The 27,677-nt window shown below is 36.1% G+C and overlaps 1 protein-coding gene across 3 annotated transcripts in view; it reads right to left on the bottom strand.

Annotated features, from left to right (window-relative positions):
- Nucleotides 1-27,677, bottom strand: part of mib2 (MIB E3 ubiquitin protein ligase 2) — a 201,051-nt gene that overhangs the window by 75,207 nt on the left and 98,167 nt on the right. For 2 of the 3 annotated variants that reach the window (XM_051930372.1, XM_028807675.2), the window contains exons 4-6: nucleotides 3,447-3,553; nucleotides 1,369-1,563; nucleotides 79-221 (exon numbers count right to left, since the gene is read on the bottom strand). In XM_051930372.1, coding sequence (XP_051786332.1) covers nucleotides 79-221; nucleotides 1,369-1,563; nucleotides 3,447-3,553 — 445 coding nt within the window. Of the gene's footprint in view, nucleotides 1-78; nucleotides 222-1,368; nucleotides 1,564-3,446; nucleotides 3,554-15,212; nucleotides 15,308-27,677 lie in introns of those variants that run through there. The other variant, XM_051930373.1, reaches the window with a different exon arrangement.

Here is a 27,677-nt window from a genome sequence, read left to right as displayed (position 1 = left end):
ACAGCTATTTTATTAGTACCACAAGATTTCTGTAATTCATTTCAAAGAAACAACATTTCTGTTGCAGTAATGTAGTACCTCTGCCATTTTGGGGTTCCAACCACCATGGCCTTCCTGCATCTGCCTGAGAATGTCCACTTCTAGAAGACACTTGACCTTGTCTCTTTGTTGGAAAGAGTGCCCATCTGCACTTTCCTGCCTCTGTAGTTCAGCATGTTCTCCTGCAGGCATAAAAACCCAGTCTTCTTAAAAGCAAATGTTAAATATACTTCCTGCATGGATTGTCTTGTCAACATTTTCCTTGGACATTGTTCCACATTCCAATATGACACAATCCAAACACATAAAGTAGCTTTTTTGAGTTTCACATTGCAAAACGGACACAGAGATGACAACAGAAGTAAGACAGAGCTACATACTACACCTAAATGATAAGCTCTGCTTCAATAGAAAATTTATGTGAATACTGAGTTACAGGTAAACAAGAGGAAGGCTGGTATGGTTTCCTTAAATACCCTACCAGTCTCCAAATATGATGCTGCTCAAGCACATAAGAGAGCTCTGTCACACATTTACACTAAAAAACAAAGACAGAGCTGATAGCAAAAGTGAAACAGAGCAAAGTGATGTTTGCTAATGTTAACACCCGCTTCAAAAAACTTAACATGAACAGCAACCTAGAAATAATATAAGTCAAAGCCTACTCACTTCAAGCCAGTGGTGTTTACATGACGATATTACTACTATTAATTAATTCAGATGACAGCTACATGCAATGCTGCTCTGTTGGTACAAAACCAGCATAAGGCTGAAAATAGCAGTAAGACAGGAAATGAGAGAAACACAGAAGTGGAAATCTGACAGTCAATTAATGAGGATTCCCAGTAGTGGATAATGAAGAAACAGATGATGGCATATTTAATTTCATTAGAAGGTTGGAAATCAAACATTGGTGACTTTTACTGTTTTTGTTACCTACTTTGAGTAAATGTATAAAGTAAAATGATAAAGCTGAAAAGCCATCTAGTGTATTCAAAGTCACCCATACATCACTTGCAGAGTTACTCAGATCTGGTCAACACTTTTGCTACAAGAACGCTTTCTACAGATTTCTTTTGCTGATGTTGATTATTCACATAGAGGTGTACAAATATACAAATAAGCATTAAAAATAATCTCACTAGCACCATGGTGCTCCATTACCTTATATAAGTCACAAACCTTTAATTCCAGTTTTTTTATTTTATTTTTTCGAAGAGAACAGACAGGAGGACAAAAGCTATGATTTGTAAATGTGACAAAGCAAATCACTATGCACTACTTATTCTGCCATGAATATCAAAAACACACCTAGGAACAGCTTCTTACCTAACTTTGGAAGGTGCTCTTTGTAGTAATAGCCCCCTGCTACATCAGATATGTACTTTAGGTCCACTTTTCCTTTGTGTCCCATTCTGTAGACATTTGTGGTTCCATTGGACCAGGTCACACTAGCCACACTGCGTCCAGATTCAGTGTCCCAGCCACGAATATCGACTACTTTTCCTATCTTGCCTTCTCCTCCTGGTCACACAGCAAGGGAGGAGGATGAGATGGTTATGGATCTTCCCTGAAGATATAATTCTGAATATCTTGGAAAGTAGGTTAGTCAATAGCCTAACAACTCTCAACAGGCCTCTACCAGGCAATATTTTACTTAGTCCCTTACAAAGAAGAAATAACATAAGGTGAATTTAATTTTACCAAAATACTACACCTGGAAGAAAAAAAAATATTTCAAGAAAGAAGTTCACCTGAACTGATTCTTCATTAAACTGTCTTGCCCGGGGTGGTTCTCTCTCTCTGTGTCTTAAAGTCATTTGTAAATGAAGCTAAAGAGCATTAACTTTTCCATTTAGTAAAGCCACTGATGGGGAATGTATTGCAAGTGTTTTAAATTAACTTCTGTCCTTTGGAAAAATATGCCATAATTACTATATATTGCCTATTATATTTGACCTTGTTTGATTGCTTGTCTTTATTGCTGTTTTCAAACTTCAATAAACTTTAGTTGGGATTATTTATATATAAATAACAAAGGGGAAAAAAAGGTTAAAAAGAGTTGCTTCCTGTGATCTTGCTCCTGAAAGCAAACAAAAATCAGGTTTGGAGACAATTCTGGGCCAAAGACAAAACATTTAAATGCTCTGTAATAAAAAGGTGTTATGTTAATAAATTGTTATCAAGACAGGAAGTAAAGAAAAATCAAATCAAATATCACTAAGCTCATACAAATGTAAAAATCAAATCCAAAATTCACCAGATGTAAATTTTTTACTTCAGCACATCCCATATGGCACTTGGAATTTCTCAATAAATCAAATGCATACACGTTTTTGAAAATATGTATAGTATGCATGTTGTACAGACATCAAGACCACTGCTTACTTCAAACATTAGAATGCATATGAATTTTAAAGTCTCATATTCTTATACTAATCTTTACAAAAACAGCTCAGTTCTACCCTTTAATGTGTTGTGCTCAATTTCAGAACCATGGCTGCATAGTGGATTTAACTTCCAGCTTACTGCAACAGGACACATAGTGGTCTATAGTAATAATCACCTTTACCTCCATCTTCCACCGAATCAGTTTTTTTTGCCTCACCTAGTAATCAGTAAGGGGAACCTAAAATCATCTGCAACTTCTCAAGTGGCAGGATGATAGTTACAAGAATCACCTTAGACAATTCATTGTAAAATAGGAGTAAAGGAGTAAACTGAATACAAACAGACAAATCAGTAGTAACCTAACCACCAGTGATTCCATTCTAAACACAGAAGATGTAGAATGCTCTGTAGATGGGAAATGTACAGCAAATCCTCATTCCATTAAGGAGTGAAGAGGTATGAACCGACTAAGAAGTGATATTGGTTTGTGTTTATTTTCAAAGGTGATGCCAGCAACCTAGGTATTCCATTATGGTTGCATCTCGCTATGCCATAGGCTAGAATCTTGAAGGTGCAAATTAAAAGGTATAGCATAACCCAGCTTAAATGCCAGGTGTGAGATACATCTTTAATTTGTAGGTCAGAGATTCAACATTCATCTGAGTTTGAATTCCACTGATATTTGAAATTGAAACAGTTTAGGACTGATCATGGTAAAAGTAAACAGTTAAAGAATTTTGGTTATTGCAAGCTAAAGACCGAAGAGTCCTCAAAGAGACTCTAAGGATGTCCTGCTGGAACAGTAACATAAGAAGCAGCAAAAGGACTTTGTTCAAAATCTGGGCCATAGTTTCTGATTCATTTGATAGCTTTACAACTGTCCCCTTCAAAGTTAAGAGGCAGGAAAGTATGGGAGATCCTAAGAATATCTGTTGTTAGCAGCCAGCAAGTCAAATTAATGAAACAGAAGAAAGGCAACAATTCGGCACTGCTTAGTCAGGTATGCTGGTTCTTACCATCCTGATTGCCCCAGTCCCAATCTGGTCCTCGAACCACCTTCACTCCTTGAAATATTCCTTTCAAAATAATACGAGACAGGTTCTGCCGTGGGGTCAGGGTCACTCTGTGGAACAAACAAAATAGTCATTAGGTGTTTATATGGGCAGCAGGTTCATGTTCCATTAAATACCAGCTAAAATGTAAAGATACAAATTATGTGCACTTTTCTGAAAAACACTTTCAATGTATACAAGTAAAGCTCTAGTACGTGTTAGAGGCAATGAGAACAAGTTAATTGTTATACAAACCAAAAAATCAAGCTCATGCCAGCAGAGATTTTACAAAGTGGAAGGCGTTTACGCCCTGTAGCATGAGGCTTAACCATAAGAGAAGTAAGAGCAATTAATAAATGACAGTGAATAAGTCAGGGACTATGCACAGCTACTAAATGTGAATTTCCCATTGGGATTAATAAAGTATCTATCTATCTATCTATCTATCTATCTATCTATCTATCTATCTATCTATCTATCTATCTATCTATCTATCTATCTATCTATCTATCTATCTATCCTTCCTAAACTGTTGTTGTCAGATAATGAGTGAAATTTAAAGCACCTTAAAATAATATTTGAAATATCAGGAGTCACACTTGACACCAAACAATACAAAAGAATGCCCCCCCTTTTGCCCTGCTATAGTACATGGGTTTGGTGACTCATGAGGTAATGCAATTTCCATTTGTCCTTGAATTACTGGGATCTCATTTGAGGATTACCAAGGTCCCTTCTTGTCTTGTGACTCTAGCTCCTCCCTTTTCATCTTCCTTCTAATTCAGATATCAATGTCACAAGACCATCGTCATTTACAACCAGATAAACTACTTCAGCACAGCTTTAAGTCAAACGTCTAAATACCAGCCTTAAGAGGCAATACGTCACTACTGATGGGGTCCTCTATTTTTGTCGACCTTTTTCACCACTGTACATTAAATGGGGATACCTTTGGTACCACAACCCTTTAACCGGTTATCTGTGCTGTCTTTTACAGGTGTTTTTGACTTAGACACAGCATTGTTCTGTTCACACTAAAATGAACAGAAGGCTTATGATGAGAACTGTGTGAAAAGCCACTTCTCACGGAAACTACGGTATAAAGAGTCACTTTTCATCTGAAAGACAGGTAAAACAAGTTATAAAATGTACACATTATGTAATATTCAGATGCATTAGTTAACCGTTTTGAAAGTTTGTGCATTCATAATTTTGCTATTTACTTCTTCAAAAAGACACACCACAGTTTTGCTAATTAAATATTTCCTAACAATAAATCATGTCCAAATATAACAGAGATAATAGAATATAATTACAGTTATTATTAGAGTACATAAAGCACGTTTACTAATAGCATTTTACAATATCAAATAGTTAAAAACTGAGGCCAAACAGGCTTATTGTGGCTAAAATTGTTTTCACAGGCAGCGGTTTTAAACTTAAATAATGTTAAAATTGTATCAGTAGAGGTACCGTTGTTAGTTGTTGGTTGGAGACAGTTTATAGCTAATCGCAATTCATATTTCTTAAGCATTTTTTTTTTTTAAGTACCACCACTAGAGAGTTAAAATCTCTGTTAAAGTCTAAAGCTAAAATTGTTGCTCCAATTGACAAAGCATAGCATTATAGTGTCAATGAAATACTGAATTATTCTAATCCACAGATAATGCAGCTGAGGTCGTTTTAAGTTTAATGTAAATACGCAACACATGTTTATTCACTTCATGTTTGCAGAGCCACACTTATACTGTAGCTCCATTCTTTTTTCATTAATTTCTTAACAACTGAAGAGATTTTTATTTTGCAAGTTTGCATTTTTATAGTGTTACTGTCATAAAAAAATGTACTTGACCTGGACTGGCACAACTTTAAGTAGCGAGGAGAAGGGAATTTGTGTGACAGAGGTTTGTACAAGCTGCCATTGCTACTTGTACAAGCAGCTCATTTAGGTACAAGCCAAAAATGCACTTGAGGAAATACATAAAATATATAAGGTAAAGTTACCTCTGTCAAGTTACATTTGAAACAGCAAATGTATCTATAAATTGAGCATTTCACTGTTTTAAAAACAAATGTTCAAATATTCACCAATTCTTTTTCAATGAGAGTTTATGAAATTTCAAAAATTTGTGCAGCGTGCTCTTTTCAAGACACCTCAAACAAAACTGAACTTTGAAGACCATTTTTCATGACAAAGAGTGACAAATTTCAACAAAATGAGTCCACTAGCAGCTGAGCTGTTTTCCTGAAGGTCGACAAACACACATAATAAACAATCACTAGATTAAGAGCCTTTAAAAACAAAGTCTTCATGAAATTTCCTATAGCCACATGACAGAAATTGGTCGGTGGTTTCAATCTGAAGATACGTTAACCTTCCAACTAAGAAGACAAAAAGAAGACGTTATTTTTGAAAGTTTGTTATAGGGCATGGCGCGAAATGAAACATACTTAACGTTTGTAAATACAGTGTAAAGGATGAGCATGGGAAATTTTGGCTTCCTACGTATATTAGAAGTCACAGAAATAGTGAGGACGGATTTCCCCTATCTATATATACAGTTTAGGTGGTACACTCGTTTCCCCTCCTTGGGTGTTGCAATAAGACATGAAACCTACCTAACTTTTGTAAGTGCACTGCAAGGAATGAGCATGCGAAATTTCAGCTTCCCACCTATATGGAAAGTAGGAGAATTAGTGATGAGTCAGTGAGGGCTTTGCCTTTTATATGTATAGAATAATATATTTGGAGACCATTTACTCATAGTCAATGTCCATTTAACTAGGAATGCCTGATCATTGACACAAATTATCTACTCCTACAAACAATCAGTCAGTAGGCTCAACTCAATCTATATGGTATGCAGACAAGGTCAAGGTCGTATCTGTTGTTCAACCAAATGTTATAATGAAAAAGATAAACATCATCTCAATAAAGTTCAATGAACTATGACAGCAACTTCAATATAATCCAATGGCATGCACAGTCATCAAGACCTGAGTCCAATACAGCACCTTCAGAATGAAGTTAAACAGAAGGCTTGTAATGTAAAGGTGTAGCCAGAAAATCCATAGAAATCACACAATGGTGTTGAGTTTGTACCAGCTAAATAAAATTCCTAAAGGATATTTCAGAATCTTTTTGAATCTACACCTCCAAAAAAAAAAAAAAATCACACTATTTCTTTTTGCTTGACATTAATGTCATATTGCACTCTCATCTAATAAATGGGAAAGATGACATATAAAAAAAAGAATCAAAATTAACAAAACATTGTTCAAGCAACAAAATTGACAACTGGGTACGTTTTGGTCCTTTTTAATGTATCTTTCATTTCTTCACCAAACATTATTGTAACATTTATAAAAATAAAAAAGGTGCAAATAAAGAAGATCTTACAGTGTAGCATAACGTGCATGTTAGTTAATTCTGATGAGAAAAAAGTATGCAATACTAGTTTTTACTGAATTACATAAGTACATGTTTTATTATAAAAAGACAAAGATTTATTTAAATAGTTATTCCATCATAAATCTAATATGTTTTTTCAATGCGATAAAAAAAAAAATGGCACCAATAAACCAGTAAGCCTGCTTATTCTGCTCTCACACATCTCCTTAATATGTCATGTCTGAGCTCATGCTGTGATCAGCAAGGCAGTGGCTCAATAAGCTTAAAGAAGAAAGCATTTTTAGACATTTACTATGAGAATCCTCAGCCCTCTCCCTTGAGGACTGTTCTATTTAAGAAACAGATCAGAGCATAGAGCATTGTTCTTGAGTGGAATACTTTAGTGGTGGAAATTCACATTTCCCCCTACAGAATAAGCATCTTTCAGTCTGCCAAACTTCCAGCACCTTTCATTCCATGCAAAGCTCCAAAGAGGCAAAAAGGAAGAAAATATTGTTTCACATACTGCTAAGATAACAAATGGTCTCTGTTCTTAAACATGAAAAAACTATTAAGTGCATTAATTAATAGCATAATATTCTACAGCCCTATTAAGTACTCAAATCAAGAAAAAGTGAAGTGTAGGCTGCATATATAAGTATAGTAATTTAAATCAGTCCCAAAACTGTAATGAAAATAAGAACTCACAGTTATAACTTTCTATTAGGTGTGATAACTAAATTATTAACAATAAATGTGCAAGTTATTATACTACTCTTGTTAGGACTTTTCTTTCTCTCTCCCTTCATTCGAAATTGTAAGCAACATTATTTTTGTATATAAAAAAGTAGAAAAAGTTTGATTCTTAAAATGGATATGAATAGACTTAGAAAATACCAGTTTATTCTCACAGTGCAAGTAAGCATATTTTAATAGTTATAATAAAATAACAAAAAGTAAAAAAAAAAAAACAGTATAACATTTGTAATAATAACAATAATATTTGAAAAGGTTGAAAAAGTGTGATGTATTATAGGATGATGGTGATCTCTGCAACGATTTTATGTGATGTTTTTATGTCACTTTTTTGTCATGCTTATTTTAAAACCTACATACAGTATATATGTTTGGTATCATTCTTTCAGAATTTATCAAAATGTAATGTGATGTTGTTAGATTTTGAGATTCTTAATCCGTTTTTAAATTATAAACTAAAAAATATCAAGAACGCATGCCCCACGAGATGAGACTTTGTGCCAAAAGATTTAACCACGCCCGGGGCCGGAAATAAAAGAGAAAGAGTAGGACAGCTGCTTTACAGGCTTTTAAATGTTTGAAGTGCCATGCGACATGAAGATCACGCGGCGCAGCAGCAAGCCAGCAGCTAATCAAGCAAAGAGGAGGTTAAAAAAAACAAAAACTATTTGTTTCACATTGTATCACTTTTTAAGAGGGTGTTTCTGTGGAGCGACCATGTCTACTTGGGGTGTGGACAGCCCCCCTCTTCACAATGCAAGCGGCAGAGATGCAAATTGGCTGGTGCCTGGCGCAGGCCAGGGAGGTTGGCGAGCAAAGCGAGCAGGGGGGAACCCCCTAGTACTATATAGCAGAAATAAACCTTTAAAATAAAAATATAGGCTTAACTGCATATAGCACTTTGTAAAGCTGTTATAAAATTGTGCTTTTACATTATGCTAAATATGATTCATAGTATTAATCTTATTTCAGAGTATTTTTATTTAAGGATTATTTAGATAATGATTTTTAATTTGTGGGCAGAGCTTATGTGGGAAATCTTCTGTAACTGAAGTACCAGGTAGGTACAAATGACCTCAATAGATCATTAGTATTCATAAGGTATGTCTTCAAAGAGAGTCAAATTTAGGATTAGATAAAATTCTGGGTGTATGCAAAATAGACATACATGAATTCTTGTAAAATAAGTATAAAATTTCTAAAGTGTCATTGTTTATTAGAATGTACTATATATGTTTAAGCTTAGTTAAAGTGACCTGTGTGTATAGTTGTAAGAATAAGTGAATGTAGGCTTGGAACTCTAAAATGAACATGTTTCAAAAATGTCAAATTTAAATAACAATCAACCAGACCATGGGAACACATCAGTTGTCCCAGTTTTTTTGGACTGATGCAATATTTTGTATACAGAAACAAGTAAAACACTATAAATTCAAATGATTTTAAAAGAAGCATGAGGAGGAGAGAAAGAGAGAGAGAGAGAGAGGGAGAGAGAGAAAAACAATTGCCAAAGAGAAGACATCTTAGTGAGACTTTGCCACCTAGAGACCACCCCTGTACATACTGTAGTACGGTAGTGATTAGCCCTTGGCTTCTGTTAAGATTGTGTAGGCCTTTCAAAGGTAGCCATCGGGATACAAAAAACCGACAGGAGCATCAGTTCCTGGCTTTTGCTTGTGTATTTTCAAGTGTAGCCCTTTCAGGGGAAGCAATTTGAAGATGGATTGGCACATAAGTGAATCCTGGCAAGGATTTCTCATGAGTGGAGTGGCTTCTAGTCCCTGGTAAGGTATTGAAGTTGAGGTAGCTGGCCCCAGCCAGGGTTGAGATATTCTTGTTTTGTATTTGAGTGTATCTGTGCTGAGTGAGTTTTGCAGGATTTGTGTGTGCATCAAAGCTAAAAGTTTAGGTGTTTCCAGGATTAACTCATCCATCAATATAAAAAGAACCTCAATGGTTAAAGTGCCTATCCTGGATACTTCTACACTATGAAACAGACTTTTTGCAAGAACCCTTAGATCAGAAAAATTATGAGATTGACTGATAAATATTTAAGAGCCCTTGTGTGAATATCTGAGGTGTTCCCAAATATCCTGTAAAACAGATTTGGAAAAACCTGGAAACTCATTAAAACCAGTGTCAGACACAAAAATGTTACAGTCATGTGAAAAAGAAAGTATACCCAATGACATGTTTTGTTCTCTTTTAGCATATATGGACATATCAATATTTAATCATCATTTAACCAGTATCTATTTATACAAGTGATACAATATTACAAGCATCATGCCATATTTACACTTTGTAGCTCACTCTATAATTTAGATAAATAGACAGACAGACAACCTAAATTGTCCCCAAGTGGAAATTAACATTTTACAGAATAAGTAAAATACAAAAACAAACAACAACCCCATAATACACATAAAAACTTCATCTTAGATAACAGCAAGCTGCTGCTGTCAATAACAGGCTTGTAGGTGGTAGTAAGGTGAGGTCAGACCTGCTCAGATTGTACCACAGGTTTATACGTAAATTCATTAATATGTTCAGCTTGCAGTGTCCACAGATGGAACATGCGTAATAGACATTTGATTACTTGTTTGAAGTCACCAGCCTTCAGAATGATTCATCACAACAGATACAAAGTGAATAATTTCCGTGGCTGTGTGATGGTCTGGGTCGGCTCAATGTGCCCAGTTGTGCTCGGGAGCCTTTCCATCCCAAAACCGTCAATAGTCATTGAGCTGAGATGATGATTTGCCAGAGATGAGCCAGGAAAATGAGGACACACACATGCATGCAGGAAGAGGTAGGTACAAAAACTGTTCAAGTGCTTCTATTAAAAGTCAAACCAGAAGTGGAAATAGTGCACTGCTTCACATTCTTCAATAAATAAATAATCCATAAAAATATGCAATGTGGAGGTAAAAATTCCCAAATAAATAATCCATTAAAACAACATCACAGCAGGAAGCCCTGGTGTCTTCTTCTAAAAGTCGACATCTCACTGGCTAACCCTGTTTAGATCCAGCAGCACAAGGAGACATCCTAACCAAGAGGCAACCTCCTTAATCCAGGCTTAGGTCATTGTTGCAATCTAAAGCCTCAACAGGGTGCTGTGCCAAGCCTCCCTTCTGCAACTCTCGCCACCCCTCCTCAGCCTTACACAGGAGTCCATCTCCCTAAAATCACTCAGCCACAGCGACCCTTCTCAGACCCCACGTGCATCAGCTATTCACTCCTCCTCGGGGCTCTTCCACCCAGCTGCCTGCCTCTGCTCCACTGCACACAGGCTTTTCCACCTCCTGCAGTCTCTGTCGTTTCTTCCTTTAACCTCCCGTCTCTTTTTCCATCTCTGTTTTCACATCTCTGTCTCTCTTCCTCTACCATGCAGGCTCCTCTTATATTGGCTTGCCTACTTAGGTGCAGATGCAATACACTGCTCCCTCCAAGCTAAGAATGAGGCATCTGACTGATGCTCGCATTCGCATATGTGTGCGCAATCAGCCAATCACCCAAACCATCCCCTGAACAGAGCGCACTCACTCACACGCACGCCTGACCGGCGCCTAAACTTCAAAAGTTGATTATTATTTGAACCCTGCCCAGTGCCACAGACCACTACTCGCATGCTGAGTCAGCCAGGATGATGTAACTTACTTTCCTGGGCAGTGACATGGACAAACTCATTCTGCATTTCAATGTCTTGATCACACATTTAATTTGTAATTATACTGTGCTCGCTTTTTCGCCATTGCACATTCACAAAAACCTCTAGTCCTCCTCCCACTTTTTCCAGTCTTATGAAACCCGCCCAGCAATAAAACAGCATCTGAAATAAGATATGTAAGCCAGTTTTCTACAGTACCTAAAATAGCCGTAACTCACTATCCGCTATAACCGTTCAAACTACTTAAATAAAAGCAAATGAGCATTTCTCATTATATGAAGTCAGACCATGTCTGAATCCTTTCCACATTACTTTTATCCTTGTTCCAGACCTTCGCCTTTCGCCTCTTCCACCTCCAGACAGGCTTGTAACCTTTATCCTTGCTATAGATATTTGCCCTTTTTATTTTTAGATGAATAGCTTTTCCGATATGGTGTAAGGGAGTTTGTTAGGTGCTACCAGATGAATATGGGAATGTTTAATACATCCTACTTAACAGTCCTCACAATCTCTTCTCAGATGTTATAGATGTAGGCAGCCATTTGATCTTTTATACTAACCATGTGACAGTTTTCAAGTTTTGTCTGAGAGCCAGTTGAGCCGTGCTAGTGCACAGGTCTGCACTGACAGCAACATCTTCAGTTAAGTTTAAAAATTCACTACAAAATGTATGGTAACAAGCCAGAAGCCAAATCCCAAGATTACTAATTAATAAAATGTATTAATTACATTTAAAACATTAATATGGTAATTCTTAATAAAAAATAAAAAAAGGGAGACAGAGCTTCTGTAAGTACAGTGCGGTGCCCAGAAGTAGAAATATAAATGCAAATTTCATATGTGGAAAAAGTAAGTAAACCCCTACATTTATTACTACTTCAAATACCTAAAATTAGAATCACATGCAAATGATTAGAACATAATTAGAGAGAATCTTGAAAGAACTGTTCTTTTTAAACCTCAGACATTTAGTTTGGCTTGCTCTTTGCTGTTGAAGTGTCAATTATCACCATGCCCAGATTAAAACAGATCTCCAAGGCCTTCAGAAATAAGGTTATAGATGCCTATGAGTATGGGAAGAGATTTAAGAAAATTTCTAAACAATTAATATTCAACCACAGAACTGCCAACTTGTCCAGGCCAGGCCACTCCAGCAAGCTCAGCCAAACAGTAGAGTACAATATACTGAAAGAAGTCTCCAAGAACTTCTGCATTTCATTACAGGGCCAACAAGTGGCTCTTGCCACTGCTGATGTCAAAGTGCAAGAATCAACTATTAGAAAGAGGATGCATAAATTATATATACATGGGAGGATTGCCAAGACGAAACCTTTGCTCTCAAGAAAGAACATCTGGGCAAAACTAAAGTTTGACCATGAACACCTAGGCAAAGACCAGGACTTCTGCAACAAAGTGCTCTGGACAGACGAGCCTAAGATATGAGTAATTTGGTCACAATACCAGAAGACATGTTTTACATAATCCAAACATTGCAATTGAGTAAAGAACCTTGTACCAACTGTAAAAGCATGGTGTTTTAAATATTATGGTTTGGAGCTGCTTTGTTGCATCATGACCTAGGCAGCTCATCATTACAGAATGCGCTATCAGCTCTTCATTGTGCCAGAAGGTGTTTGGGGATAATGTGAGACCATCCATCAGAAACCTGAAGATCAACCAAGAGTGGACCTTGCAACACGACAATAACCCCAAATACACCGGTAAATCCACCAACCAATGCTGAAAAAAAAAAAGAAATGAAGGCTTCTGGAATAATCAAATCAAAGCAGAGTTGAATCTCATCAAGATGTTGAGGGGAGATTTGAAAGAGTTTGTATATTCAAAATACCACTTAAACATCAGCTGAAACTCTGGATGAAATGTCAATGTCAGAAATTAGAAGACAGTTATAGGAAATGTTTATTAAAGGATGTTTCTGGCAAAGGGAGAAACAGCAGCTATTAGAGCCAAGGGTATATTTATTTTTTCCTCAGGCGGAAATACTGTACCACAGGGGTCACCAACTCCAGTCCTGGAGGACCACCATGGCTACAGGTTTTCATTCTTACCCATTTTTTAATGAGTGTCCTGTTTGTGCTGCTAATTAACTTCTTGTGAATTCATTTTAATTTACTTCTCTTTTAAGATTTGTTCCCCTTAATTTCTTCATCGTTCCACTGAATTGCTTTATTCCTTTCCTTAAATGGCACTCAAACAGAAATGAAATATGAAGTGAAGTCAGGGCCTCAAACTCCAACCAATTTCATTCCAACCACTTGCTTAATGAGGTGTTGATTCTTGTTGTTAATTAAACCGTTTAATTCTGTGGCTTGTTTCTGCTCTCATTTTGCAATAGCATATATTTATGAAACTGTCAATTTTCTCTTTTCTAAGAGCACTGTTAAAATGTTTTGCGGACCTGAGCAGATCAACATTCCAGAGACCTTCATCTTTCTTTATTTTCAGATATTGTTTGATGGACACCAGTTGTTTTGGCTCATTTTGTATCTCATTATTGTTTGGCTGCTAATTAAGGAAAAAGAAACAGATAAGGGGCCTAAGTCTTCAACAGCAAGTCAATTACAATGAATTCAAAAGAACTTAATTAGCAGCAAAAACAGGTCACTCACTAAGAAAAGGGTTAGAAAGAAAACCTGCAGCCACGGTGGTCCTCCAGATGACCCCTGCTATAGCATTCCCGTTCATTTTTTGTTGAATAAATTATTGCAAAGTAATATTGTCAATGTTTTCTCTTTTCAACAACAGTACATTACCTTCTAAAGATACAGTTTTAAATGAAGATCACATTTTGATAATGTGCACATACTGTATGTTAAAAAGGAAAAAAAAAACATTTGATGGGATGTACTTACTTTATCTTATGTCTCTATAGCATGTACCTTGGGTCAGGAAAAGTTCAACAGTTCACAGATGCAAAGAACTGTCACCAATATTAAAACAGACTGTGGTCTGATTAGATGTGATTAACATAGCACTCGTTCGAATGACACAAACATAATAGTTGTCAATGTGATGTTTAAACACTGAGGAAAAAAGCTACTTGAGAAATGCTTGTTAGTAAACACCTTTCAAATAAAGTAGAAATAGATATTGTGTTTAATACGGCTGTTATTTCAAATCTAATGCCTGTTTCTACTGATATTATTCCAAACTAACTGCCTTCTTCTAATATTTAGGTTTATATCTAATTTGCAGATGTCATGCAAATGTGTGGTATTGCAGGGTTTAATTTTGTCATTTGAGAAACTGAAGACACTTCAGTACAGAGAGTTGTAAAGTCAAAATAAGCATCATTAAGGAAGCTTAAGAAAGCAGCTAAATTGTATAGTGGTTAAGTAGATTGGTTGCCATTGTTATAAACATTTGAGTTTTGGAGACAAAACACTGTGTGGATATTAATCTATCACTAAGTACACTCACGTCCCCTACTCTTTAAAGTTAGAACCTCCAATTAATCCAATCAGCATGTCTCTGATATGTGAAAGGAAAACAAGACAACCCGAGAAAACTCCCCACAGAAACAGTGAAGATGTGCACACGCCACACATACCAGGCTTCAATTCAAACCCAAGATGCTAAAGCAGTACTAACTAATGTGCCACCACAACCAGAGACTAGGACAATTGAAGTTTTATATGATACTGATACATACTGATGTCGGCCAAGGATGATAAAGCTATGAGGCAGAAGTGCTAACAACTGCACTACACTGTCATCCCAAAAGTAAACGCAGCTCTTCTCGATTTAAAGTGTTCTTTCATTATCGATTTTTTTTCATGATTTGAGAGTGACCACTCTTTTACACATTTTATTTGACATTTAAACCTAAATGCTCACAGAACCCAGAAAATAGTAGCACTGCAAAAGATAGCATATATACTGTACCTACCTTATTGTAAAGATCTGATCTGATGACTGAGCAAAGGAACCTCCAATTCCCATCATTTCATGAAAAACACAAAATTTAAATTTTCATTTTGCTTCAGTTCTGAAAGATGTTCATTGTTTTTGATGTATACAAGTTTAAAAGTAAGCAACAATGTAACACTAAAAACTAAAAATGCTAAGTAAACAAAAAAAAATCCATATTCTTTATTTTGGAGATTTGGAGGCAAAATATAAAGATAGATGTCCTTTCTAAGTCTCAGCCCAATATACGGAGTTAAAAAAAAAAAAAAGATTCCTGTTTTCGTTCCTTTCCTCTTTACAAGTTATAATGGAGGGGCTACTCAGAACACCTCTAATTTCTAGTGCTTTCAAGTTCAGGAAGCATTATCCAAAGGGAGAATCAAGTGATCTGACAACCCTGATGGCAACATGTGTGTATAAACTCCTTTGCTTATGCCTAATCCCTGGCTAACAGTCTTCTTTTAGCCTTAAGCGACCGCAGGTAAAGGAGGAAAACAACAAATGTGCACAACTCCTCCTACTCTTTGAGGCAGACACAACAGCTGCTGCTGTAGACAGAGCACAGAAGGATTTATTAAAAGTTCTGTAAGCTGCCGGAAACAAGACCTATTAGAAGTAATGGGTAGCAAAACTAGACCTTTCATATTATAAACAGAAAAGGTTATGTATTTCATTATAAAACATACACCAGTCACCCTTATTAATCTACAACAACTGATCGAATTGATAAATAAAACTTGACACCAACTGAAGACCTGTTTTATAGTCTGTAGTCCAGCCACAGGTTCTTTTTAAATTCACTTGCAATAATTATCTTATATAACGTGCAATTTCAAGAATAGAATGTAAACCTGTATGTTCTTTCCATTAATTTTGGATTTAATAAAAATACTTCATAGTGGGTGCTCTGTTAATGACACGACTTACCCAAATTACTCCACAGATGCCAAATCTATCTATCTGGCACCTTTGTTAAAAAAAAATAAAACACATATTGAGGAGCAAACAGTAAGAGAACAGAAAAGTAAAATTTAAAAAAAGAAAATCCACAACCAGTCAAGACTAACATACAGTGCTGGCCAAAAATTTTGACAGTGACACAAATGTTGCGTTTTGCAAAATTAGTGGTGGCAATTCATATTGTTTTTATATTATTGTGCAGAGTGGGCAGATGCATATTAATTAATTGCAAAGAGCTTTATTAGCATAAAAAGTTAACTTTATTACAAAAAAAAAAAAAAACATTTTTACTTATTTTGGCCCTGGCACAAAATGATCAGCTAAAAGTGTCCAGCAAGCACCAGGACCATCTCCACCTGAGGAGTCAGCTACAGAATTGTGTTGCAACCACTGCAGAGCTTGCTCAGTATTGGCAGCAGGTGGGTGCGAGTTCATCTGCACGTTCATGGACAGACCGAAATTCTGCAGGAAGCACAAGGATTGGACAGCAGAATACTGGTGCAAAGTTATTTTTTCAGATGAATCCTGCTTCCGAAAAGGAAAGGGTGAATACTACCATGAGTCCTGTGTTGTGCCAACAGTGAAGCATCCTGAGACAATCCATGTGTGGGATTGCTTCTCATTCAAGGGAATGTTCCCACTCACAATTCTGCCCAAGAAACACTGCCATAAACAAAGAATGGTATCTAAACGTCCTCCAAGAGCAACTTCTCTCAGCAATCCAGTCACAATTTGGTTATGATTTATGTATTTTCCATCATAATGGAGTACCATGTCACAAGGAAAAAGTGATAATGATGTGACTAGGAGATTGTGACTTTGAAAGTTTGGACCCGTGGCCAGGAAACTCTCCAGATCTTAATCCCATTGCGAACCCGTGGCCAAGTCTCAAAAAGCGGGTGGTCAAGCAGAAGCCCACAAATTGTGACCAACTCTAAAAAGGCAACAATAGATCACCATCAGTCAGGATTTGGCCCAGAAGCTGATATCCAGCATGCCAGAGCGAATTGCAGAAGTTATGAAGAAGAAGGATCTACAATGTAAATATCGACTCTTTACATAAATTTGATGCATTTGCCAATAAAGGCCTTTGAAACTTCTGAAATACTTATAATTTTTCTTCAGTATACTATATAAACATGCAAAAAATAACCTGAAAAATGCTGAAGCAGCAAAGTTTCCAAAACACAAAATTTGTGTCACTGCCAAAACTTTTGGCCACTACTGTACACACTCAACTATGTGACTTTACAGAACCAACTAATTTTATTTTGTTAAATTTAATTCTACAAAAAAATCATGTGCACCAGAGTGCAATGTGGAATTATATAACAATTTATGAATTAAAGATTTTTCTGTTTTTTTACTTTAAATTGGGTCATACAGCTTTTTAAATATGTTTAATTTCCAGAAGAGAAATACAAAATACACTTCACTTATTGTTTTTTTTTTGTTTATTGCATGCATGGCTTCTGCACTGCTGTATAGTGCTTAGTTCATAGGTGAACTGGGTAAAATATTCCCCACATGTAATAATTGCCTGGACAGGGTGTAAGGTTGGCACACCTACCTTAAAATGGAGAACTGATGGGAAAGGAACAGTGGTCATCTGTCTCAATATAATGAAATGCATGAGCTTCAAATTATGTACAATTGACTGACAGAAAACGAGCACAATGAAATTCTCCTCCTGGTTGCTGGAGGGTGCTTAGTTTCAAGTGGAAATGCATGGAAATAGACAATCACTAAGATCGTGCAGATACTAAAAGACCATCATGTGAACCTGGCTCTTTAAGGCCAATGAAAGAGTCAGCAACATCTAGGAACACCAGGAACTGCTAGATGGAGCTCTAGCCTACTATTTTTGCTGACCCTGAACATACAAGTAATTCCAGAACTTGAACTGGAACCCCAGAAGTGGAGTTTAAAAACTACTCTCTGTCAAAAGCTTAAGTAATGTGATATTAAGAGAAGAAGCAAGATAAACACTAAAATGGTGGGAGGAAGAAAGATAAAAATATGATAAAGAGATTTACCAGAAGAGAAATAAGGAAAGTTTCTATTAGTTTCCATTCTTTGTTTTATGCTTTCACATTTTGTTGGCGTTTTGCCATTTGGGGGCAACATATCTTGTTTTACAATCACAAAACAATACCTGGATACTGATACATATATATATTTATACATAATCTTACAAAGACTCAACCATTCATGTAGAGATCAATTTTATGATGTGGGTAATCATTTATTGAACATAACTCACTACTGCAATGTTTTCTTGTTAGATTGCAAAACTATTGTTAACTTTTATTGTTAATTAACCTAGGGTTAATTCAGAATTCTGCATTAAATATTATAACGAAAAGACCACAAAATTCCATTAATTTGTTATGTCTTTATATTGGCTTCCAGTTAATTTTATATTTAATTACACATTTCTCCTACTGATTTATGTAGCTAAAATGATTTATTTCCTCCTAAATTACAGAATTATTAAATATTGTAGATCATATACTTTGATCAAAAATTACAGGTCTTCTTTCTAGTCCTAGAATAAAGAAAACTATCAAAGTTAGCATATACTGCCGCTACAGGGCCCCCAAACAATGGACAGTTCTACCTGCCATTATAAGAGAGGCCCCACAGGACTCTAAATTTAAATCATAACTAAATACTTGTTATTTCAGCATAAGGTACTATAGTTATAAAAGTTTTCTTTTTCCTTTAATTTAGTCAGTCTTTATAAACTGCTGTTACAAAGTATTTCCTTTCTCTTTCATTACCTATAACAGAAAAAAAATCTACTACTATGAAATCTACCATATATACTCACGTTTAAGTTCTCCCATGGATAAATCGGGGCTTGATTTTACCGTATAATTTCCAGTATTTTATAATGTCGGTCATATAAGTTGAATGTGGAAAACTCATGCTATTGGTCCGAGAGATTATGATATATTAACACCCACCTGAGAGAGTAACCACGGAGCACACTGCCTTTTTTTCTATGTATTGTGACTACGTGACCAAACTGTAATACCCAAACTATTCCAAAGCGACGTTTACATTGTTTCATGTTTTTGTATCTCACACCCTCATAGACCTTTATGGTAAGAGCATCCCTTATCTATAATGGAGCGTTCGATCAGAAGAAAATATGAAGCTGGTTTTAAATTAAAAGTTGTTGAAGTGGCAAAAGAAATTAGTAACTGCGCTGCTGCAACAAAATTTAATGTGTCTGAGAAACTGGTGAGAGATTGGAGGGAGAGAGGATGTAAAAAAAACAAAAAAAAAAAAAAAAATTGTCATATTTTTGAACGGCATATAAGTCGGTATATGATCGATTTTTTGGGTTTCAAGACCCAACTTATACGCGAGTATATACAATAAGTTGAAATCATATACAATATTTACTGTTGTATACTACAAAATATCTAGGGTAGTTACAGTAATTGACCTCTATCATGTTTTTGTTTCAGAAGGACTATGGATCACTAAAGGTTTATTTTCCCAAAGTTTATTTTTGATTTTTTTTTTTGCTTTCTTATTTGTTGCAACATGGCTTTAGCTTATCTTTTTAAATATTACTTTTTCTACATTACTGTGTATTAAATTAGGAAAACACTGGCACAGCAGCAAAAACATAAGTAGTCTAACAAATAGAAAGAGTCCATTCCATCAAGTTTGTTAGTTTAACTAAAATGTAAGTTATCCTAATATCTCATCTAGATACTTTGTAATGCCTGTCAAGGTGCTCACACCCCCAATTACATGACTGTGTAGCTTGTTCCAAAATCCCATAACTATTTGTGTGAAGAGGTGCTTCCTGGCTCAGTTTTAAATACACTTTTCCTTAATTTCCATTGGTGTTCTTCAGTATGTAATTCACCATTTAACTGAAAAAATTCTTCTGGATCCACCTAATCAATGCCTTTGAGAATTTTAAAGACTGGAATAAAGTCCCCACATAGCTTCCCCTACTCCTCTGCTAAACAGGTGTCACTCCCTGAGACTGTCACAATTTAGGCCTGGGATAAACTTCATTGCTGCATTCAAGTGCAACTATGTCTTTTTTGTAGTGTAATGTGAGAGTGCTTTTGCCTCACAGCTCCCAGAGACAGGGTTGAAATCCCTAACCCAGTCAACATCTTTGTGGAGTTTGAACGCATGTCTGTGTGAGCTTTTCTGTTAATGATTTCATTTTTGTTTCCATAACCCTGTTAACTAGTGATTCTAAATTGGCCCTGTGTAACCTCTGCAGCCCTGAACTAGATTATGCTGGTTTGATAATGAATTAATATAAGTACACTATGCTGTCATGATAAGCATTAAAATATTAAAGACTACAAAATGTAAAGAAGAAATTAATGTTTATACCCACACTGACATATACTACAAAGTGTTTTGTGTTTACTTATAACTGCATTTGTAGACCAGCAAATATCCTCTGTGCATTGAGTATTTATAATCGTAATTGTGTTGGAAAATGAACAAGGAACTGCAATAGATTATTGGCAACCAATGGAATTTATTTCTTTTAGCAGCAAAGATATTTTATAATTCTATGTGCAAAGCAGTATCATACATATGATACAACCTGCAGTCTTCCTGATATCGATAAACATACTCACCCTAAATATTAGACAAAGCCACTGGCACATATACAATTTGAAATAGTTTGTAGTGAGATATGCTGGTACAGTATAAAGCCAGGTCAGTGATGAATAAAAAAAAATCCAACTGGAAAGTGATTAACTTATTTTGTATCTCGACATCCACAGAAAAAAAAAGCAAGAGCAGAAGGATGGAGAGCATATAGTTAGATGGGACATTCTGAAGGTGTGGTATCATTTCAGTTTCTACACCATTTTTATTTTTCCCTTTTGTTATTTAAAACTAATTTTAATTTAATTTAACCAAATGCTGAGTTACCAAAAATCTGAAGAGTCTTTAGATTGCCTTGCTAAATAATGCAAACAGTTGTGTGATTCACTTTATTCAGTTCCTCACCATGCCCTGAAGACATATTATACAGAAGAAACATTCTGGTTTTAATTATCGCTTTATAGCGCCACTCCAAATCCAAGGGTTTATCTTACAAGGCATTGATCCTAGCTATTTTAAACAAAGCACTGATGTGAGTGCCATGTATCGTAACTGAAAAATCCCCACTGTTACTATAGAGTCTGTTGAGACCCCTAACTTAGAAAATGTACAAATGGCTTAACATTCCTGTCCGTTCAGGAACGTACTTAGCTGAATTCAAAGTTGGAGCATTTTACATTTGTTTAATTACTTCAAAGAGTGATTTATATTAAAAATAACAGTGATAACAGAATTTAATAACATGTAGGCCACATTAAATAAAAGGATTTTAAATGCACTTTACAAAATCATGCAGTTAAAAACATAACCCAGATAGGCTAGTGATGGCTGAGCAGCTCTCTTCCTAAGCATTTGACGAAGATGTGGCTGTTGAAGTAACTTTTCTCAAGGTAAATTTGAAACAGTGAATTAATCTGTAATTGGAGTCACACAGAGTGGATCTCTGTTTTAAAATAGACATGTTTGAAAATGCTTTTCAGAGACATTTCAAAATTTTAAAAAATTGTACAGCTGCTGTATTTGAAATGTCTCAATGAAAACTGAGTTTTCCTGAGAAACTGTCTTGAAAAATAAGTGTGCCAAAGCACAACAAAACCAGTCCATTGTGAATTGAGCTGTTTCACATGGACAGACAGGTGGACAGACTGACTTGGCAATCATAGTAGCTACTTTTTGCATTGCATGCATATCCCCCTTTCATAATAAATGACATTATATTGCATTAACAAATTAAAATACAAACAGCATATGTATATAAATGTCTCATAATTTGATATAGTGAAAAGCTCCTAGACAACCTCTTTTATTGTTGCCAAAATATAACAAAACATTAATATATAAAACTGCGAATACATAAACACATACACAAAATAGATTTAGACAGTACCCTTTTGAACTCTGTAATCTGCAATTTGCATGATCATAGTCATGAGGAGGGAAAAAGCAAGTTAAGAACTATTAAACACCAGTCAAAGGACATGACTGCAGAAGAATACATCGTCTTTCCTGGCAGTATACCCACACTGACATATACTACAAAGTGTTTTGTGTTTACTTATAACTGCATTTGTAGACCAGCAAATATCCTCTGTGCATTGAGTATTTATAATCGTAATTGTGTTGGAAAATGAACAAGGAACTGCAATAGATTATTGGCAACCAATGGAATTTATTTCTTTTAGCAGCAAAGATATTTTATAATTCTATGTGCAAAGCAGTATCATACATATGATACAACCTGCAGTCTTCCTGATATCGATAAACATACTCACCCTAAATATTAGACAAAGCCACTGGCACATATACAATTTGAAATAGTTTGTAGTGAGATATGCTGGTACAGTATAAAGCCAGGTCAGTGATGAATAAAAAAAAATCCAACTGGAAAGTGATTAACTTATTTTGTATCTCGACATCCACAGAAAAAAAAAGCAAGTTAAGAACTATTAAACACCAGTCAAAGGACATGACTGCAGAAGAATACATCGTCTTTCCTGGCTTACTGCACAGAACATATGGTCAGGCATATGGCACAAGGAAACTAAGAAAGCCCTTAGGCCTAATCGGCCATACATATGTCACACCTCCACACAGACAATATGCACGTACTGCCTCGGAGAGTGTCAGCATGGATTTCATTACAAACCGATCTGGGAGAAATGACGACAGTGCTAAGAAAGTACAATGTTTTGTTTTTCAAAGTAAGTAATCAACTTAAACTGCAACAGCATGCTGAAAAAGATCAACTGTCCGCAACCAGAGCATAGGGCAAATGATTTGGGGAAAAAAAATTAATTGCAGAACTTCTAGATAACCCAATGTATTAACACCAAATTAAGTCAGCCTAATGGAAAGTCCGCATTTAGTTATTTTCTCTCTCTTTAGTCAACTCTTTCCTGACTTGGAATGTAGTGTTTCAGTGCTAAGTATTCCTAGCTCATAACAAAGATTTACAGTTCTTCAGACAGTTACTTTAAAATAGAACTATTTAATAATATGAAATACAAATAGAAATATGGAGCCCATTGCAGAGTAGCATATACAGCAACATTACACTTAAATTATAAGGATTATAAGGTATCTATTGTGAGGAAAGTAAAGACTTCTGTTAGAGGCTTTTCTGCCTTATCTTACAGACCTTTCCTAATTTGAACTATTGGATATAAAATGACAGAGAGAGAGAGACAATATATACATTAAGTATATTTTAGCAAAAACACCATAACACATGTAAAGCATGCAACTACCAATCAGTAAACATGATAATCTCAAGTCAAAATGAATTTGTAGCTCCACTGTATTCCTAAAACTATCTTAAAGAAAAACAAAAACTGCAGAATGCAAAATCTGTCAGTCCCACATAAACCTTCCTAAATATTTCTACTAGAAACCACACATTGAGTTAAATGGCCTATATTCAAACACTCAATTTTATTTTCATCTCTAATTTTCTAAATTATATATATATATATATCACAAAACAATTCACATTTAAATTCATTTGTGAGGTATAGGCAGCATTTCAATACCAGTGGTTGCCCAGTGGTGACCTCTCTATGCATTGTACAATTGGTTATTTTCAGCTACATTACTGTTTCAGGGCCACAAGTATACAGGACAAGGTCATCAGTTTACTGAAGAACTCCATATACGCCACCCACCAAGGCCTTCCTTTCCCTTGTCTTGATCAAAAGATCTAATCTCCTAAATGCTTATTTTTTTCACTTTGTGCCTGGACAATTGTGCTGTGGGTTCTGGGTTCCAGCAATATCTTTAAATATGGGCGTCCTTTAATAATATACTTAATAAATTGAAATAATGGCATAAAATCACTGTTCAGTTGTGTGTATTATTTTAAGAACATTACATTACATTAAGATAAAAGCCACTAAAATAAAATTATACTTCTCTGAAAAATTAAAAAACAAGCAGAATCTTGCTAATAATTAAAAACAAAGACAGCATTTAAAAAGATACACTACACAATTTATTTGCCCTCCTAATGTAATGTCATTGTAACCTCTGCAGTATTTGACTGTACATGTATAAGTGCTGTCAATATTTTAGTTACTTTAAGAAAGCACTGCAGACAAATTTTGCAGTTCAAATTAGGTGACTTTGTTGTGTATAAAATATGGTAGTCTAGGATAATGTATTTAAAACATGCTTGAAAATTAAGTACAAATATCACAAGGAAATACTGTCATGTTAAAATCAGCTCATCACTACCAGATATATTTTTTTCATACAAACATTACACAAATACTAATAGTAAACATTAACTTAATAAAAACCAAGGGGCAGTGACTACAATTTGTGTTTCATTCTTAACACACAGAATTGATGTTAAGCCTTTAATTACATAATTTTTAATCACAGTAATGCATAAAATGAAGGGATTTTTTCTTTAATTTCTAAATTACAGAGGGGTAATCATTTTTGTAATCATCACAATTAAATAGTTCCTAAATCATTAAATTAAGAACCCTGTCATATTTAAATATTGATTACAAGTTGGACATACAATTCAATACGGTGTCTTTTTCCATAAAAACACTTTGCAATGATTTATCTGTTACTGAAGCTATTATAGAAAAGCAGCTTCTTTTAGCAGTGTTTTTCTAATTTTAAGATATTTTTAGTTTTAATTCCATCCATCCATTATCCAACCAGCTATATCCTAACTACAGGGTCACGGGGGTCTGCTGGAGCCAATCCCAGCCAACACATGGCGCAAGGCAGGAAACAAACCCCAGGCAGGGCACCAGCCCACCGCAGAACACACACACACACACACACACACACCAAGCACACACTAGGGACAATTTTAGGATCGTCAATGCACCTAACCTGCATGTCTTTGGACTGTGGGAGGAAACCGGAGCACCCGGAGGAAACAGTTTTAGTTCTTATTTAGTTTTTATTTTTATCAATTAAATTGTAGTTTTTGTCATATTTTATTAGTTTTGTTCTATTCACCAAAAAATGTCAACATGGACACTCTTTTGTAAGTCTAAAAACAAAGTATTATTTATAGTTATCAAATATTATAACATACATCTTGCATGGGCGGCACGGTGGCGCAGTGGGTAGCGCTGCTGCCTCGCAGTTGGGAGACCTGGGGACCTGGGTTCACTTCCCGGGTCCTCCCTGCGTGGAGTTTGCATGTTCTCCCCGTGTCTGCGTGGGTTCCCTCCGGGCGCTCCGGTTTCCTCCCACAGTCCAAAGACATGCAGGTTAGGTGGCTTGGCGATTCTAAATTGGCCCTAGTGTGTGCTTGGTGTGTGGGTGTGTTTGTGTGTGTCCTGCGGTGGGTTGGCACCCTGCCCAGGATTGGTTCCTGCCTTGTGCCCTGTGTTGGCTGGGATTGGCTCCAGCAGACCCCCGTGACCCTGTGTTCGGATTCAGCGGGTTGGAAAATGGATGGATGGATGGATGGACATCTTGCATACCAGTGAACATAATTCAGGTGTACATGAAATATATACACTGCTCAAAAAAATTAAGCTAACACTTAATCATCACAGTTTAATATCAAGTCAGTTAGCTTCAGGGATATCAATCTGTCCAGTTAGGAAGCATAAGCGATTGTGAATCAACTTCACCTGCTTTGGTGCACATGAAAGTAACAATAGGTGCACTGAAGAGGCAACAGCAAGACAACCCCCAAAAGGGAATGGTTTTACAGGTGGTGACCACAGACAATTGCTCTCTCCTTATCCTTCCTGATTCTTCTCTAGTTTTACATTTTGCTAGTGTCCTTGTCACTACTGGTAGTATGAGGCAGTGGCTGTCACTGATTCAAGTTGCACAGGCAGTTCAGCTCCTCCAAGATGGCACAACCATACGTGCCGTCACATGAAGGTTTGCTGTGTCTCCCAGGACAGTCTCAAGAGCATGGAGTAGATAGCAGGAGTGAGGCCGTTACACAAGGAGAGCTGGACAGGGCCGTAGAAGGGCATCAACCCAGCAGGAGAACCGGTATCTGCTCCTTTGTGTTAGGAGGATCAGTAGGAGCGCTGCCAGCGCCCTACAAAATGACCACCAGCTAGCTACTGGTGAGCACGTTTCTGACCAAATTGTCAGAAACAGACTTCATGAGGATGACACGAAGGCCTGACATTCTCTAGTGGGACCTGTGCTCATAGCACATCACCATGCAGCTTGATTGACATTCACCAGAGAATATCACATTTGGCAGTTCCGCTATTAGCACCCCATTCTCTTCACAGATGTGAGCAGGTGAACACTGAACACATGTGACAGACGTGAAAGAGTATGGAGATGCTGTGGTGAATGTTATAAAGCCTGTAACATCATCCTGCATGATCGGATTGGCAGTCAGTCAGTGATAGTCTGCAAAGGCATATCTTTAGAGGGTCGCACAGATCTCTATGTGCTAGGCAATGGCACCCTGACTGCTGTTAGGTACCGGGATGAAAACTACATACAGTCAGGAAAGAAGAAAAGATAGTGTGCATATGCCTGTGGTGTCTCTTTTTTTTTTTTAAACAAGTCTTCCAGGGAATTACTCCAGGCATTATGGTGCATATGTATAGCAGCTTGTAAGGCAGATGTCAATATGATTATGATATGGTTGGAGTACTGTTTTTCCTTTTTTTTTTTTTTTTTCCCCCCTTTCCTTCATATATGTAGTAGTGTTGGATCAGAACTAATTTTTTGACTTAGGTACTTTCATACCTCCATACTGATACCAAAATGGTTCTGAAGCAAATAATGGATAACTCCAAACTTCCCTGTCTTATTCCAGCATCCCTGGTGCGCCGTGCCATTGTGCCACTCTCCTCTTGGTAGCCGTGAAGTTCCAATCACGCTGAAACAATCAAGTAAAAGGTCCTAGTTTACATTCAACTAAACTTTTTATGGACTTGTACGGTTGCTATGTTTTTTTTCCTTGACTAATACCACCATAAGGAGAAACACAAAAACATAAAACTTTAATGTTAATGTTTTTAGTACATCAAATATCTTAAAATCTAAAGTAGAAGTGAAAACAGCTACAAGCATCATACTTAGGAAGTCTTTATTGATTTTAAAAATGATCAGTTTTAATGGAACATTTTGAAACATAATGAAACTAGAATCAGCAAATAATCTGTCACTTTTGCTGATGAGCTCTCTCCCTTATCATAAGTTTTGCGCTTTTCAGATGAGCTTTAAGTCACACATGCCAGGTTTACAGAGTGTAAATTCAACTTCCTACTTGTCGCATCCTATTAGAAAACATGTGTGCTAGTTTTTTATTTGTTTATTTGTTTTACATGTTTGTACATGTACAATTTCCTTTTTGGGCTCTTTTTATACTTGTAAGTTGGTATTGAATAGCAATGTGTCTCTGGCCAGTCCTGTTAGTTGTCAC

This window comes from Erpetoichthys calabaricus, chromosome 8 (genome assembly GCF_900747795.2).
Source record: "Erpetoichthys calabaricus chromosome 8, fErpCal1.3, whole genome shotgun sequence".
NCBI lineage: Eukaryota > Metazoa > Chordata > Cladistia > Polypteriformes > Polypteridae > Erpetoichthys > Erpetoichthys calabaricus.
This window is presented reverse-complemented; position numbering and strand designations above follow the sequence as displayed.